The sequence below is a fragment of the Bemisia tabaci genome, chromosome 7 (genome assembly GCF_918797505.1).
Source record: "Bemisia tabaci chromosome 7, PGI_BMITA_v3".
Taxonomy (NCBI): Eukaryota; Metazoa; Arthropoda; class Insecta; order Hemiptera; family Aleyrodidae; genus Bemisia; species Bemisia tabaci.
In genome coordinates this window covers 50581567-50595108 of record NC_092799.1, presented here as the reverse complement: position 1 = coordinate 50595108, position 13542 = coordinate 50581567, and the positions used below count along the sequence as shown (strand labels likewise).

The 13542-nt window shown below is 35.6% G+C and overlaps 2 protein-coding genes across 6 annotated transcripts in view; one reads left to right on the top strand and one right to left on the bottom strand.

The window, feature by feature from the left end:
• Nucleotides 1-3978, top strand: part of LOC109030049 (probable G-protein coupled receptor 139) — a 29427-nt gene extending 25449 nt beyond the window's left edge. Inside the window, exon 5 of the mRNA XM_072302478.1 lies at nucleotides 2833-3978. The gene's annotated coding sequence lies outside the window, so the exon portion shown is untranslated. The remainder of the gene's footprint in view (nucleotides 1-2832) is intronic.
• A 3629-nt stretch (nucleotides 3979-7607) lies between these two features.
• LOC109030046 (protein lap4) overlaps nucleotides 7608-13542 on the bottom strand; it is a 219768-nt gene continuing 213833 nt past the window's right edge. For 4 of the 5 annotated variants that reach the window (XM_019040792.2, XM_019040794.2, XM_019040795.2 and 1 more), the window contains one exon: nucleotides 7608-12279. In XM_019040792.2, the coding sequence (XP_018896337.2) occupies nucleotides 12079-12279 (201 nt within the window). In that variant the 3' untranslated portion in view covers nucleotides 7608-12078. The remainder of the gene's footprint in view (nucleotides 12280-13542) is intronic. The other variant, XM_019040793.2, reaches the window with a different exon arrangement.

The window sequence follows — 13542 nt, the reverse complement described above, 5'->3', positions numbered from 1 at the left end:
TTTTATGATGGTTTTAAAAGTTATTCCCGTTTTTTGTCATCAAAGACATTACATCGTTTGTTTCGGTGAAAAAACATTTGGTTCCCTAAGGTATTGTTTTTAATCAAAAATAATAACTTGCAAAAGTCTATCTTGGTTTTTAACCTAATTTACTTTAATTTAAACATGGGTTTTCCACGAAATAAAGAAATAACTTTCATCCTGAATTCATATTCGTCCCCTGCCCCCCTCCTACTCCTCCAAAAAAAACCTGAAGAACCTGACACTGAATTTGCAGTTTTTCAGGGAGAAAAATGTTCGAGCAACTCATTATTCCCCCATTCTTTGCTAACACTCCTGTAGGTAACTCCCTAGAAAATCAACATAAAAATTGACAGATTGGATTAAAAATGGCCTCATTTACCTCTTCAGTAAAGTGAGGCAGAATAATGATTTTGGGGCCTCAGATTTCTAACAACTGAGCGCCGAGTCTCAGAGAAACATACAAATAATTTCCACTGGTTAGGCCTCCCAAGCAATGAATTCCTTAGAAAAATAGAATTTATCAGGGCGATTCCTAGTGACGCCATGGGTGTCAGGTATTGCTAAAATAGTGAGAGCATAATTGAAACATACAAAAGGACACGAGAAAACACATGAACATGCTCACTCTAACTTTTTGCACCTTGGCCTCTCCCTCCTTCCCCCCAAAAAATCATCATAAGAACTAAAGGAGAAATGAATCGCTGAGAAAAGATCAAGTTTGTCCCATCAACAAAAATGAAGCAATATTTGAGTGAAGAATTCCAATGTTTCTGAGAAGAGAGAATCAAATCAGTTAATTTATGAGCAGCTTCACCACTTCACTACAAATGTGGACACTTGGTGACGAAGTAGTTTTAGCTAAGCATGTAGTCAAAACAAAATGGGCATTTCAGGTCAAAGTTAATAGCCGAACCTAAAAGAAAAATACTGTGTGCTGAAGGAATGGAAGTTATAGAACATGATGTCATGAATACTTACAGAAAATCAAACTCTCTGCACTATATGGTAGAAGATTTGAAGGATGAGAGGGTACGTGGATGAGTGAATTCAGAGGCTGATGAGTTGCGATGAAATTGACAGCTGTGGACAATCAATCCATGGTCTCCGCAAATTGTTGAATATCAAATCAGCGGAGAACCATGATCTTTGAATGAGACAGCCACTAGATACACAAACTGATGAGGTAGGTTGCTCTCTTAAATGCTGGGCAATGGCCATCTTGGAAACTCTTGAGTCTGACACTTTGATGAGAATAGCATTCGAACTGCCCATGTGCTGCAGTGTGCCGAGATAAGTGAATATTATGTCTCAGTAGAGATTCCTTTGGTTCAGGATTAACTTAGGTAAATACCTGAGGGCCAGGAGACCGCACACATTTTAATTTCAAAGAATTATGAGCACTTGACATACCAACCCAAAGAAAAGCATCATGATAGCAAAGTCCTCTAGATTAGGCAATCAGTTGCGCATCGCTGTTAGAGCTTCCTCATCGCATGTTGAGACAAATGTCATTATCTGATCAGCTCCAAGTCAGCAGCAATATAACAGGTTGATACATGCTTTCCGACAGCACCATTGGTGAGCAGTGACAAGAAAATACTAGACTTTTGTCTCAACATACACTCAGTGAGCTCTAAAACGGTTATTAGGTAGAATAAGATTGATAGTCATGAGAGATACGAATCGCTTAACGTGGCCTATGCTTGTGCTTTCAGAGGCCAAGTAGAAAACTTCTATTAAATCATGTTCAGAGACTGGAAAATGAAGAAAAACCTGATCTCTAAAGTCACAAATTTGCTTCATAGGTACAGGTTTAATGTTCAATGTTGACTCGATAGAACTTGTGTTTGTGAAAACCAGCTGACAACTTGATGAATCACAATCTTAACCAAAGGGCTTTGAAAGAAGATGCTTTTAAGTGAGGGTATGGTTTGTACTTTTTGATAAGTTACCTGAGAGAAACGGATATTCCTTTGCTATAAATCACATGTGGACAATATGAATGAAATAATAAAGCACAGGGTTTCATAATTGGTACGTATTTGAGACGCTGACGCTTGGATAAGGGCTACACTGTCAACTTTTCTTCGGAGAATAAATCACGCATTTCCGAGAAATTTCACAGAGAATTCATGATGGAATACATGTATGATGAAAATAAGTACTGAGGAGAAAAGAAAGGTTCAATCACCGAGAAATTCACTTCCATTCAATCGCATGAATGTTAAGCATCTGTGGTGTGGGTTTAGCCGTGTTCTCAAAGACGATTAGGATCCATTGAACGCTTGAACTATGACACAAAGGGCTATATCATATAAAGAAACACAAAAACCACTAAGAAATCGAATTATTAACTTTGCAACAATTAATTAGAAGGATTACTGGTCTGGCACTGATAAACAAACAAACAAATACAATGAATGGCCGGGGCCGCTTCCTCACCAGTCACCATCTCACGAATGTATACTCTAGTGGATGAATCAGAAATTAACTCATGGCCCGGGAATTTATGAAAGTAGCCGCTAAAGTTTAATTTGACGCACTTTTCCATGATTATTATTCCAAATAAATTCCTAATCTGTTCTTTAATTAACGTTGAACGACATTCTCTCACCTGGAAGCCATTTTTTTTTTTTGGACGACGGAGTTTCGAGTCGAGTAGATTTTCGAGTGGAGTAGATTTTCGAGTCGAGGAGTTTTTTCTCGAGTCGAGTGAGTTTCGAGTCGAGGCCGTTTTGGAGGTTCCTCGAGTCGAGGAAATCTCGAGTCGAGGAAGTTTCGAGTAACGTCTTAAAATTCCGGCCTTAGGCTCAGGGTTTGTTACAAGGTGCGTTATCTTGAATGTACATGTCAATAGTGAGTCTGCATAACTGCGTATCGAGTTTGCCGTATTTAAAACTTTCAATGCAGGCATGCGTTTTTACATTATCACCGACAATGTGTAATTTTCAATAGGGATCCTTTGGAGATCTAAAATCACAGATGCAAGATAGATTTAATAAAGATAGTTTATTTTGTGTAAGAAAATATCACCCTTTAATGAAAATCATTTGTTTTGTATAACCTGTTAGTGATGATGTAACACATTTTATCTGTACTCAGGAAAAATTCTTAGGTCACATAAGTGCAATTTATTGATTCACTGAGAGTTCCAATGCATGAACTCGATTAATTATGATTTTAGCAAAATTTTCAAAGAGCTCCATGCTTGCTCCCCAAATATGATCTGTAATTAATTTATTTTACTTGAAATTTCCAGTGAATATAGTAATCAAGTTATGATTCTCCAAAAATCCAGACAGCAGTTTTAAACAACGCTTGTTTCGAAAGTAAACTTTGCCAAAAGTTGATTCAATTTTCAATCAGCGTAAATTATCTGAAGGTGTAAGACTCAGTGTAGTTCTTGAATCTTAGACCTGTTTTTATGATAGTCTCAAAATTGCTACTTACCCTCTTCATTTACTGGAGACAGCAACCTTTTCCAGTGATTTTTGCCGATTGGTATGAACCAACCTAAACTTGGAAACCTTGCTAAACTTGGAATTAATTGCATTCTTTGGTTCTGCTACATTGCAAACATCCCAGCATACTTAATCTTTCAGCCAGGAAAATTATCCTCTGGATTGCTCGAAAAGTTCAGTGATTTTTCTCACTTTGAAAATATTTGGTGAAATTTTCAAGGAACTAAGCAGCTCGTTTTCCTTCAATAAAATAAAATAAGAGTAGACATTTATAAACACCAGAACAGATCTGCTGTTTCCAAGATTAACCATCAATATGATTATGATATTGTTAGATTATATTTTATGTTGTAAGGCCTTCACTTTTGTCTTGTCTCCCTGAACTCTATTTTTATTTTAATGTGCTTGTAAACTATGAAAATTGTACTTTTCTAATGTTTTAACTCTTGTGCCTTAAATGAACTTTTTTATAATAAAAAGATATGACCTAGTATGAACAGATTTTCAATCATATTTCTTTACACTACTGATCAGGTGGTTGAAAAGGCCTTTGCTCATTAAAAGGAAAGCAGCGGGCCAATTATTGAAATTTTAAAGCAGCCTGATAAGACATCGATTTGCGATATATTGCATGGTTAAGATAGGGCTACGTCTTGTCGTGTCGGGCTGACATAGTTTCAATGATCGGGCCCGTATGTGTACCAAGAAACATGGGATCTGCTTGTTAAATTAATGGAAGAATTCTCTCAAGAGACAATTTACATCAATTTGCATTATGTTCTTGGGCGTCAACTGAATTTCCAGGGTGTCTGCAGGTCTGGAAAACCGGGAAAAATCAGGGGATTTGATCACTGTCTGGAAAACCGGGAAAAGTCAGGGAATTCGATCGAAAACCGGTGAAAGTCAGGGAATTTTCGCAATTCGAACATTTCGCGGCTATTTTTGCTCGTCACTGCCGAATTAGCCGAGTAGCGCGCTCGCGTGGCTGATAATGTAAACTGCTCTGTTCAACCAGTTTGCAACATGCCCGCTAGGTTCACTAATGTGTGTTCGCTAACTTTAAAGATGGAATCGATCTGCCTTATTTAATTTATCTACTTAATTCATGCCAAATGGCAAGATAGACTAAATAGACTTAAATGAAGTTAACTTGCTAACAGCAGAAAATTACAGTAAATAATGATAGGAAACTAAGTGCCCCAGTTTTGAGCAGATGGTTAATCAATTTTTTCAATAAGTTAGGAAATTTAATGAAAGTGCTAGAATTTTAGTTTTTCTTTAACTGAGTAAAGAAATATTTAATGTCAACTGCATTTTGCATGAAATTTTTCTGGTTCTTAAATCAACATGTTCACAACTGGTGCATCCACCTTGGAGAAATATTATTGGTGGATTATATTCTAACAAGCCAACGCTTGTTGAGTATAAGACGAATTCAATATCAACAATAGGTTCTGGAATCCACTGAATTAATTGACCTTAAAAAAAAAAAAAAAAAAAAAAAAAAAAAAAAAAAAAAAATAAAAAAAAAAAAAATCCCGAATCAAGCAAATTTATCTAAAATCGAGAAGAGACTCGTATTTCCTCTTGATTATAGCAAAATCTACCTGAGTTAGGCACATTTACAACTCTTGTTTTATATTTTAAGAAAAAGAGACTTGTATTTTCAGGGCACTAAGTAATATGCCAATATTTATGAAACCACCAGGGTGAACTATAGTTTGAATTTTCAAAAGTATACGGGGCAATATGTCACAAAGAGAGCGTAATAGAGCTTAAAAATTAAAGAGCCATGCACAAAGTGGCCCATTTTTGGGCCCTCGAAATTGGGGTCGAAGTGAGGTTTTTTTTCATCCTTAGGGTGACCCTTTACACATACTAAAATTTCAGATTGAGTACACGCACCGTTTTCGAGTTATGGGGTGGCAAAGTCCCCGATTTTCACCCATTTTTGCAGGTGTTTTAATGTCGAACTCCGGCTGTTACGAGGTACCAGATCTTACTGACTTTACTTTGTTCTCTTCTCTCCACGCCGCGGTCACGATGGTATTTTCTGTTGGGGATTTTTCTTCTTCTTTACATTATTTTACCAATTTTAATGTCCTCCCCCTCTTTTCCCCTTTTTACCCCCTCCCCCGCAATCCTAACACTTCCTCTCAAGTGCTTCTTTCTGTAAGGCAGATATGACGGGGTCATATGTTGGGGATTATTTTTCTTTCTTTACGATTGATAAACTTTGACCCAACTTACTTCTCCCTTACAGGGGTAAGAGCCCCCCTTACCCCTGCATTATCCCCCCCTGCCCGCTCCACTTTACTTGAAGTATTTTGCTCCCTCCGCAGCAGAAATGACGATGTTACCTATGAAGAATTGTATCTTATTCATATTTTTCACGTTTCTCTTTCCACTTCTATGTTTGATTTATTCTTTCCTTGGTACAATCTCTTCCACTTTCTCTTCGCGTGACCATATTACTCCCACAAAAAAGTAGTAAAAAGTAGAAGAAAAGTGAAAAGTAAAGAGAACGAGGCAAAAGAAGGATGAACAAGAGGGGAAGGGAAGAGGAAGAAGAGGGGGAATAATGGAGAAGAGTAGGAGGGCGGCTCCCATGTATTCAGTATTTCAGTGCCTAAACATAAGTAAAACATTATTTGCCAGAAACATCCCATTCTGCTGCGGAGGGAGCAAAATACTTCAAGTAAAGTGGAGCGGGCAGGGGGGGATAATACAGGGGTAAAGGGGGCTCTTACCCTTGTAAGGGAGAAGTAAGTTGGGTCAAAGTTTATCAATCGTAAAGGAAGAAAAATAATCCCCAACATATGACCCCGTCATATCTGCCTTACAGGAAGAAGCACTTGAGAGGAAGTGTTTGGATTGCGGGGGAGGGGGTAAAAAGGGGAAAAGAGGGGGAGGAAATTAAAATTGGTAAAATAATGTAAAGAAAAAGAAAAATCCCCAACATAAAATACCATCGTGACTGCGGCGTGGAGAGAAGAGAACAAAGTAAAGTCAGTAAGATGCGCTAACGGTCATGATAGTATGAATAAAGCCCCCCTCCCCGCCCCCCCGAAAAACCATTCGGGGCTTTGTGAAAGATGTGGAAAAATACTACAGGAATAGCTGAACAAATCACCGCAAACCGCGCTTCAATATCTAGATCTGGTACCTTGTAACAGCCGGAGTTCGACATTAAAACACCTGCAAAAATGGGTGAAAATCGGGGACTTTGCCCCCCCATAACTCGAAAACGGTGCATATACTCAATCTGAAATTTTAGTGTGTGTAAAGGGTCACCCTAAGGATGAAAAAAACCCCATTTCGACCCCAATTCCGAGGGCCCAAAAATGGGCCGTTTTTGGCCCTTTTTGTGCATGGCTCTTTTGAAGGTGAATTTTAGTCTGAGTATACCATTTTGGAATTAGCTTTATTTTGAGTATTTAGGATCTCGTTCCTTTCAAAAGTATTACTCAACTCCTTCCAACGCCATGGTAATTCAGAATACGACTTTACGGGGTCATTCCTAAGGATAGTTTTTTTTTTAATATTTTCTAACTAGTTCATCGTATGGCTAAACCCAAAAAGTCAGGGAATTTTGTCATTTTTTGTCATGGGAAACCTGGAATTGTCAGGGAATTTCATTTTGAAAATCTTGTAGATACCCTGATTTCACTCAGCAGAATTCACAGTGGAGCTGCCTAATCCATTGGCTCCCCACCATGAAAAAATTAATTTTCATTTTGATTGTATACACAAGGGGGAAGTGGATCTATTTTCATGACTTTAAAAAACTTGAGTGGGAGTGGAATTTCAAAAATTTAAATTAAGCCTAGAGGGCCTAAACACTCATGGGGCAATGAGGGGTGCCAAAGTTATCACAGAAATACAGAGGAACTGGACAATTTCGGCCGTTTTGCTCTACAACCAACGGTTTATACGATGTATGCAATTTTCCGCTCTGTTTATTCTGATGTAAAATCCACTGTTCCAAGAATTTTTTTTAGGTCTTATACCCCTCTGGAATTTTTTCAAACTACGGTATATAATAATATGATCTTTGGCTATTAACAGAGGTTTCTGTGGTTGACAGTTTAGAAATCTTGAGAATGAAAACTCTGGTGGAAGTATAAAATAATAATAATTTAATTTGGATGAAGAGATGAATCACAATGATAAATTAACATGAATGTATTTCAAAAATGTTACAGAGTAGTTTACAAAATCCTGTCAAAAACATTGAAAAATTAAGGCGATACCCTGAAAATTAATTATTTAGAAATCTACTGCATTAGTGAATACACAGAATTCCAATCCTGCTTTACAGTGGCTTCTCTCTAATTTTTGGTAACAAGAAAAAAAATATACCCAAGATGAACAGAAGATATTTTGTACAAAGAGGCATGTTTTCTGTTTGGGGTTCCCAGCTAATATCAGTTTGCAGTGTAGGTAATGAAAGCATGACCATAGATTGCTGGCAAATAATATATTTTACATCTTTCTTGATATCGCCTTAATTTTAAACTCGAAAATTTGCAGATTCGTTCCTCCACCATCAGCATTGGAAATTTCTTCATGCTATCAACTCTTTCATTAACTAACACTAAAAATTTTATACCAACTTTTTTTTTCTTGTACAGGTTTAAGAATTGATTTGATGTTGGTGGTCCGTCAGCATCAAAGAAATAAAACACTGGATCAGGTCCACCCGATATCTTAATGACATAATTAACAGAGGAGTTCTGTTCTGAGAGTAAACCAGCAAAACTGCTTTTCACAGCAAAAAATAAAAATAGAAAGAAATTGTTTCACTTAAAGTAATTTGTAAAGTTATTTCTGAGGTTCCCAATCTAAATTTTTTCTTTTGTAAGTAAAAGTAGTTCATCTGCTGAACTCCTGGTCACACTTTTAATTTTCTTGATTGGTCTATTGCAAACTTCGGCGTTACGTAAAGTAGAATCGTTTTTCGTTTTCTAAGGAAAATAGCTTAAAAATCACGATGAACGTATCAGGAAAGTCTGAAATTCACTCCTAACTTAATGATTGTGTAAGAGATCAGCGGACTTTAGAGCTTCCTACAAAAGGATACTACAGCAAAGACATAGTTTGTTACAGATAAGACACCCGATTTCACTAAGTTAAATATGGCCGCCGTCATAAGACACCCCTCAAGTAAAAACCAACAACAGCAATCTTTTCAACTATTTATTAAATTTAATTTGAAATGGAGGTAGGAAAAAGTGTTGGTTATTATTGGATAACGTTTGTTACGTCACTGGTTTTTAATTTAAAAACTGCAACACATGGCGGCCATATTCAGTTTCGCATGGAGTTGTCAAGCTTTCTGGCCGAAAGATGAAAAATTCTCTTGCGTATTATTCAGAGTAATTTCGATCATAATTCTTTAAGAGTTCCAAACTTTGTGAACTGACATTCCATTCACACCAAAGCCCTACCTGCTGCTAGAACCTTTTAAGCAGAGCAGAGCTTGGTTCAAGTCACCAAAAGATTCTCTAGAATCACTGAAAAACTAACATTAAACGGACATAGGTGAGTTGATGACGTTTGTGATGATCCTTTATGAAATGTTTGTTTTGGAGAATTCCTACATAATAACACCAAAGACAGATGTGATGAGAATTTGAGTGATGTTTGATGAAGATCCAAGAGATTTCAATTCATGGCTAATAATTTGTACATAAAATTAGTGGTTCATGAAGAATGGAAAAATTTACTTTTATGTAGATCATAATTATTGTTATAGATATATTTTGATGCCTACAAAGTCATAGAATTTTAAAATAATTGGAAAAATGTACTTTTCTCCGTCGTCAAGAATTGCACCAAAAACATAAAATCCCAAACCAGAGAGCTATAAATTGGTAGTTAAAGTCGAAATGTGTTCCTCAGGTTTCGAAACTGCAAGACTTCGCTCATGTTTTAATTTTTCAAAGGAATACTGACCTACAGTTTCTGTTGAAATTTTTGATCAATTCTATTCCTTTGTACCTACTAAAGAATTACACAAAATTACGTAGAAAAATTTTGATCAGGTAGTTTTTCTGGAAGAAAATAAAACATAATCGGAGATTTTTAGACATTACAATGGAGGTACACATTTTTTTGTCCAGCCATCAATTCTTTGCTACATTAGGAGTTGCAGATATCGAAAAAATCATCAACTGTATTAGGGATAATATTGAAATCATACTTTCTTTAGTTTGAATATTTAAGTACTAAATGCACAGGCTTGAAATTATAATAACATGGGATTAACATACTGTTGCTTTGGATCAAGGGTAGGAAAATTACTCAAGATTTCAATCAGCTTAAAAATTCACGGAAATGAAAGTCGATACTTCTAACCTTCTTGTGAACAGGAGCTTCCGAAAGGAAATCAATTCAATTTTGCATTGTAAATGCAAACTTACAACATCGTACTGACAATACTTTGGAGCCCCATTTGCAGAAATCAACTGATTAAAGGAGAAAATGAATCTGGTCAGTTCCAAAATTCAGAAATCTCTAGAGATAAAAAAGTAGATTACAAGTATATACAACTAACACACTGAAAAACAAGAATATTGATACATCGTGACATATTTTACATACAACTACGATTACCTAATTTACAGAGCATTCACAAATGATAATATCAAGTTTACGAAAACAATGATTTTTAGTGACCGTTCTCTTTCCATCCTTTTCTTTGCACTCTCTTAATGAGCTCACAACAATTTGGGCTTTGATGGGATTTCCAACCAAAGAATCTGGTTAGAAGTTTGAGATTCAAAGCAGGAAGAAATATGTATCAACGGTTTGCTTTCTAAGACAAGACAATAGTTGACTCATTAAACAAAATAATACTATGATGAAAATTAACACCATTTTTCAACACTGTTTAGGTGCATTATCAGAAACTTTAACTATTCTGAACACATCATAGGGAGAACAACAAGCTTTTCTGGTTATTCTAGAGGTGGAAAGAAAGGGTTTGTTACCATGGATGATAAAAGTTAAGTTTTTAGCTTTTAACATTTCACAGAGTGGACACAAACTTCAGAATAGAAAATTTGTCGGTTTTCAAAGCATTATGTACACACAGTGTAACTTAAGTAGATAACAATTACTGACAACAAATCAAGCGATAAAACTACAGTACCTCGGACGGATTCAAGTAATACAGAACTTGACAATGTACATGACCATTACTTAGGCCACAGTTTTATAAAGTATAACACATATTTTAGCAAAAAGGGCTTCCATTTCATCGGTGACAAAAAAGGCTTGTCTGATCTGGTACCTAAAAAACCTCTCTAGCGGCATTATGCAGTTAGATAAACTTGGTCTCTAAAAATTTTAGCCAAGTTGCACTACCATAAAATACATAGTCACCAAGGAAGCAAAAATGTTTTGTAAAGACAATGTATATCATTATGAATACCAACTGAGGTGAAAGTGTTGACCAATGAAATGATCATTAGGCTCTATCAAAAAATTACCAGGTGGAGATTTGGTTGACTCCATAAAAACAAGTTGCAGATGGTTATAACCGCAAAATGATACTTGAGAATTTACCAAAAATTTCTTTACACGTAGATAACAAAATGTCAAAAATCTAGAACACAAAATAATACACATAGCAACTAAGTTAAATATTTATGCATGAAAAAAATCCACCTTAATTCATTTGCTTCAATTCAACGAGGCAGCCCTCTCATGATACCAGTGTAGGTTCCCAATAGATCGGTTGCACTTGTCATACATACAATCATGTCCAGATGGTCTATGCTTTACAATAAGTAAGTTGAATTTTCACCTTGCAAATTTAAAGAGGTAAAAGCTTTGGGAAAAATCTTTCAGGAAGCATTTTGAAAGTGCTTATGTATAAGTGTCATCACTTCTAATTACAATACGAAAATTCTTTGTTTCTCATAACATATCAACTATCAAAACACGATTGTACGATCACGATTGACCATGTTTGACCATTCAATTGAAGAAAAAGATGAATAAAAAGGCCCTTAAGAATAGTTACCCTGAAGGGGTATTCTGTAAATACTGAATGAAAACACAATTTCAAAATGTTACAGTGTGATTTAGTAAACACTTGAGAAAAACTTCACAATCTACAGTGAAGAACAATTGAATATCACAGAAATATAACAATACTGATAACTCCTGATGGTTGCATTAAACTAAGAAAGAAAAAAAATACATTTTCTTAGAACTTAATATGCTCAAATTTAACTTGAGAGGTTTCATTACAAAAAATTCTTGGGTCTTGTAGTTAATGCAGTTTAAAAAAAGGTTTCATACGCTTCATACATGGAACAATATCATACTCTAAGATATAAAATCATATGAGTAACACAAAACACCTAGAGAGCAAAGCACTTCAGGGGTAGTTTGCTAAGCGTTCAAGAGGTATAGCCCCTTAGTATATTCATCATTCAGGAATTTTTACCAAGTGCTTTTGACAAACATTTCACAAGCAAATGTTAAAAACAGTTCGTCTGATTTGTTCTTGTGATGGAATCACTCTTATTTAAAGAGCTGTAAGCGATGAAGATGAGGCGAGGGAAATGAACTACCCTCTTCATTTCTTTTTGTTTCGCTTTCTGTTTTTCCTCTTTTTGTTCAGATTAAACGCTTGTTCGTCAGAGGACTGCGTTGGCGTTGTTGGTGTAATTGGCACCGATGAAGAGCTCTGTTCGCTTTCATCATTTTCCTCTTTTCTACTCTTCTCGAAAGGTGAGAGGTCCAGCGATAATTTTTTATTCGGTGATGTATCAACCTGCTGACATTAAACATTTCATTAGAGCCACGAAAACAGAAGAAATCAATGAATAAAATGGAGACAAGAGTAAAGTGCTGATAAAACAAAAGCAAAACAGAAATTAAAACAATTTGTCATTGAAGTATTTACAGATATGAAAGGAAAGATTCCTTAACTTTTCATCGGAGCTTATAACCAGAGATTACGAAAATCCTGTTGATTATTTTTATTATGGAGCTCCTAATATTCATTAGGATGGAAGAAACTTTTCGGTTCATTACATATTAGCCCTTGAAGTTTTGAAACCTTTCTAGCAATATTGTAATTTTCCACAACCTATGTTTCTTTACTCATAAATACCTACTCAAAAGATGGAGAAAAATTGTGAGGGAGGCAAATGAAACATTATATGTAGGAATAGCAGAAGTCAACTTTTGAGGTTTTGAGGAAATCGCATTAGAAATTTTCAAAGCTTCGGACTTCTACGCCCCTAAGAACTGAGATTATTTAAGAGGATTCTGATAAGGATTTTCATTAAGAGCAACTCCTCTAAAAAAACATGTCTCTGATGCTTCAATTGAGTTAAAAAATGAACGACTTAAAGTTCTATTTTAAAAAATAAGTAACGTCTGCTGTTTTTGTAAATGACATTTCTTACACGACAAAAACTTGATCTTATGAGAGCTTCTGTGATGAAAAATGACTGAAATCAACACAAGTATGACAGCTGGTCAATGTTTAATGAAACTCGGAATAAAAAACGAAACTTTCGGTAAAATTTTTAGAAAAAAGGAAAAAATTAAAATCAGTCTTCTGTAAAATAAAATAAAGTAACAGCCTTTTGAATGAAAAATAGCCAAAATGAAGAGTGAATCTTCCAAAAATGAGCGTTAGCATCTCTTGAAATCATCGAAGACCAAAACCACAGATCTCATGGGGAAATTCGAACAAAGAAGCTCATCAATAGTAAACCAGCAGATGTTGACATCCCCTGTTTACACATATGATGATTTGTTTTTAGATCGCTGCTTGCTGGAAAATTGAGCTGTAAGTCTAAAACTTTGCAAACTTACTCTTGAATGATTGAGGATTTGAAAAATTCAATATTCCTAAAAAAAAGGAGATGTCGACATTCGCTACTCTTACAGATAGTTCTTCAAATGTTCAAGTTTTTGTCATAAAATTAGATGCAAGAAACTGAAAATAATTTCTGTGCAATGATAACCGGGAAAGCGCTCTTTTCATTGTTACCATCTTCAAAAATGCATGAGGGATTTTAAAGAA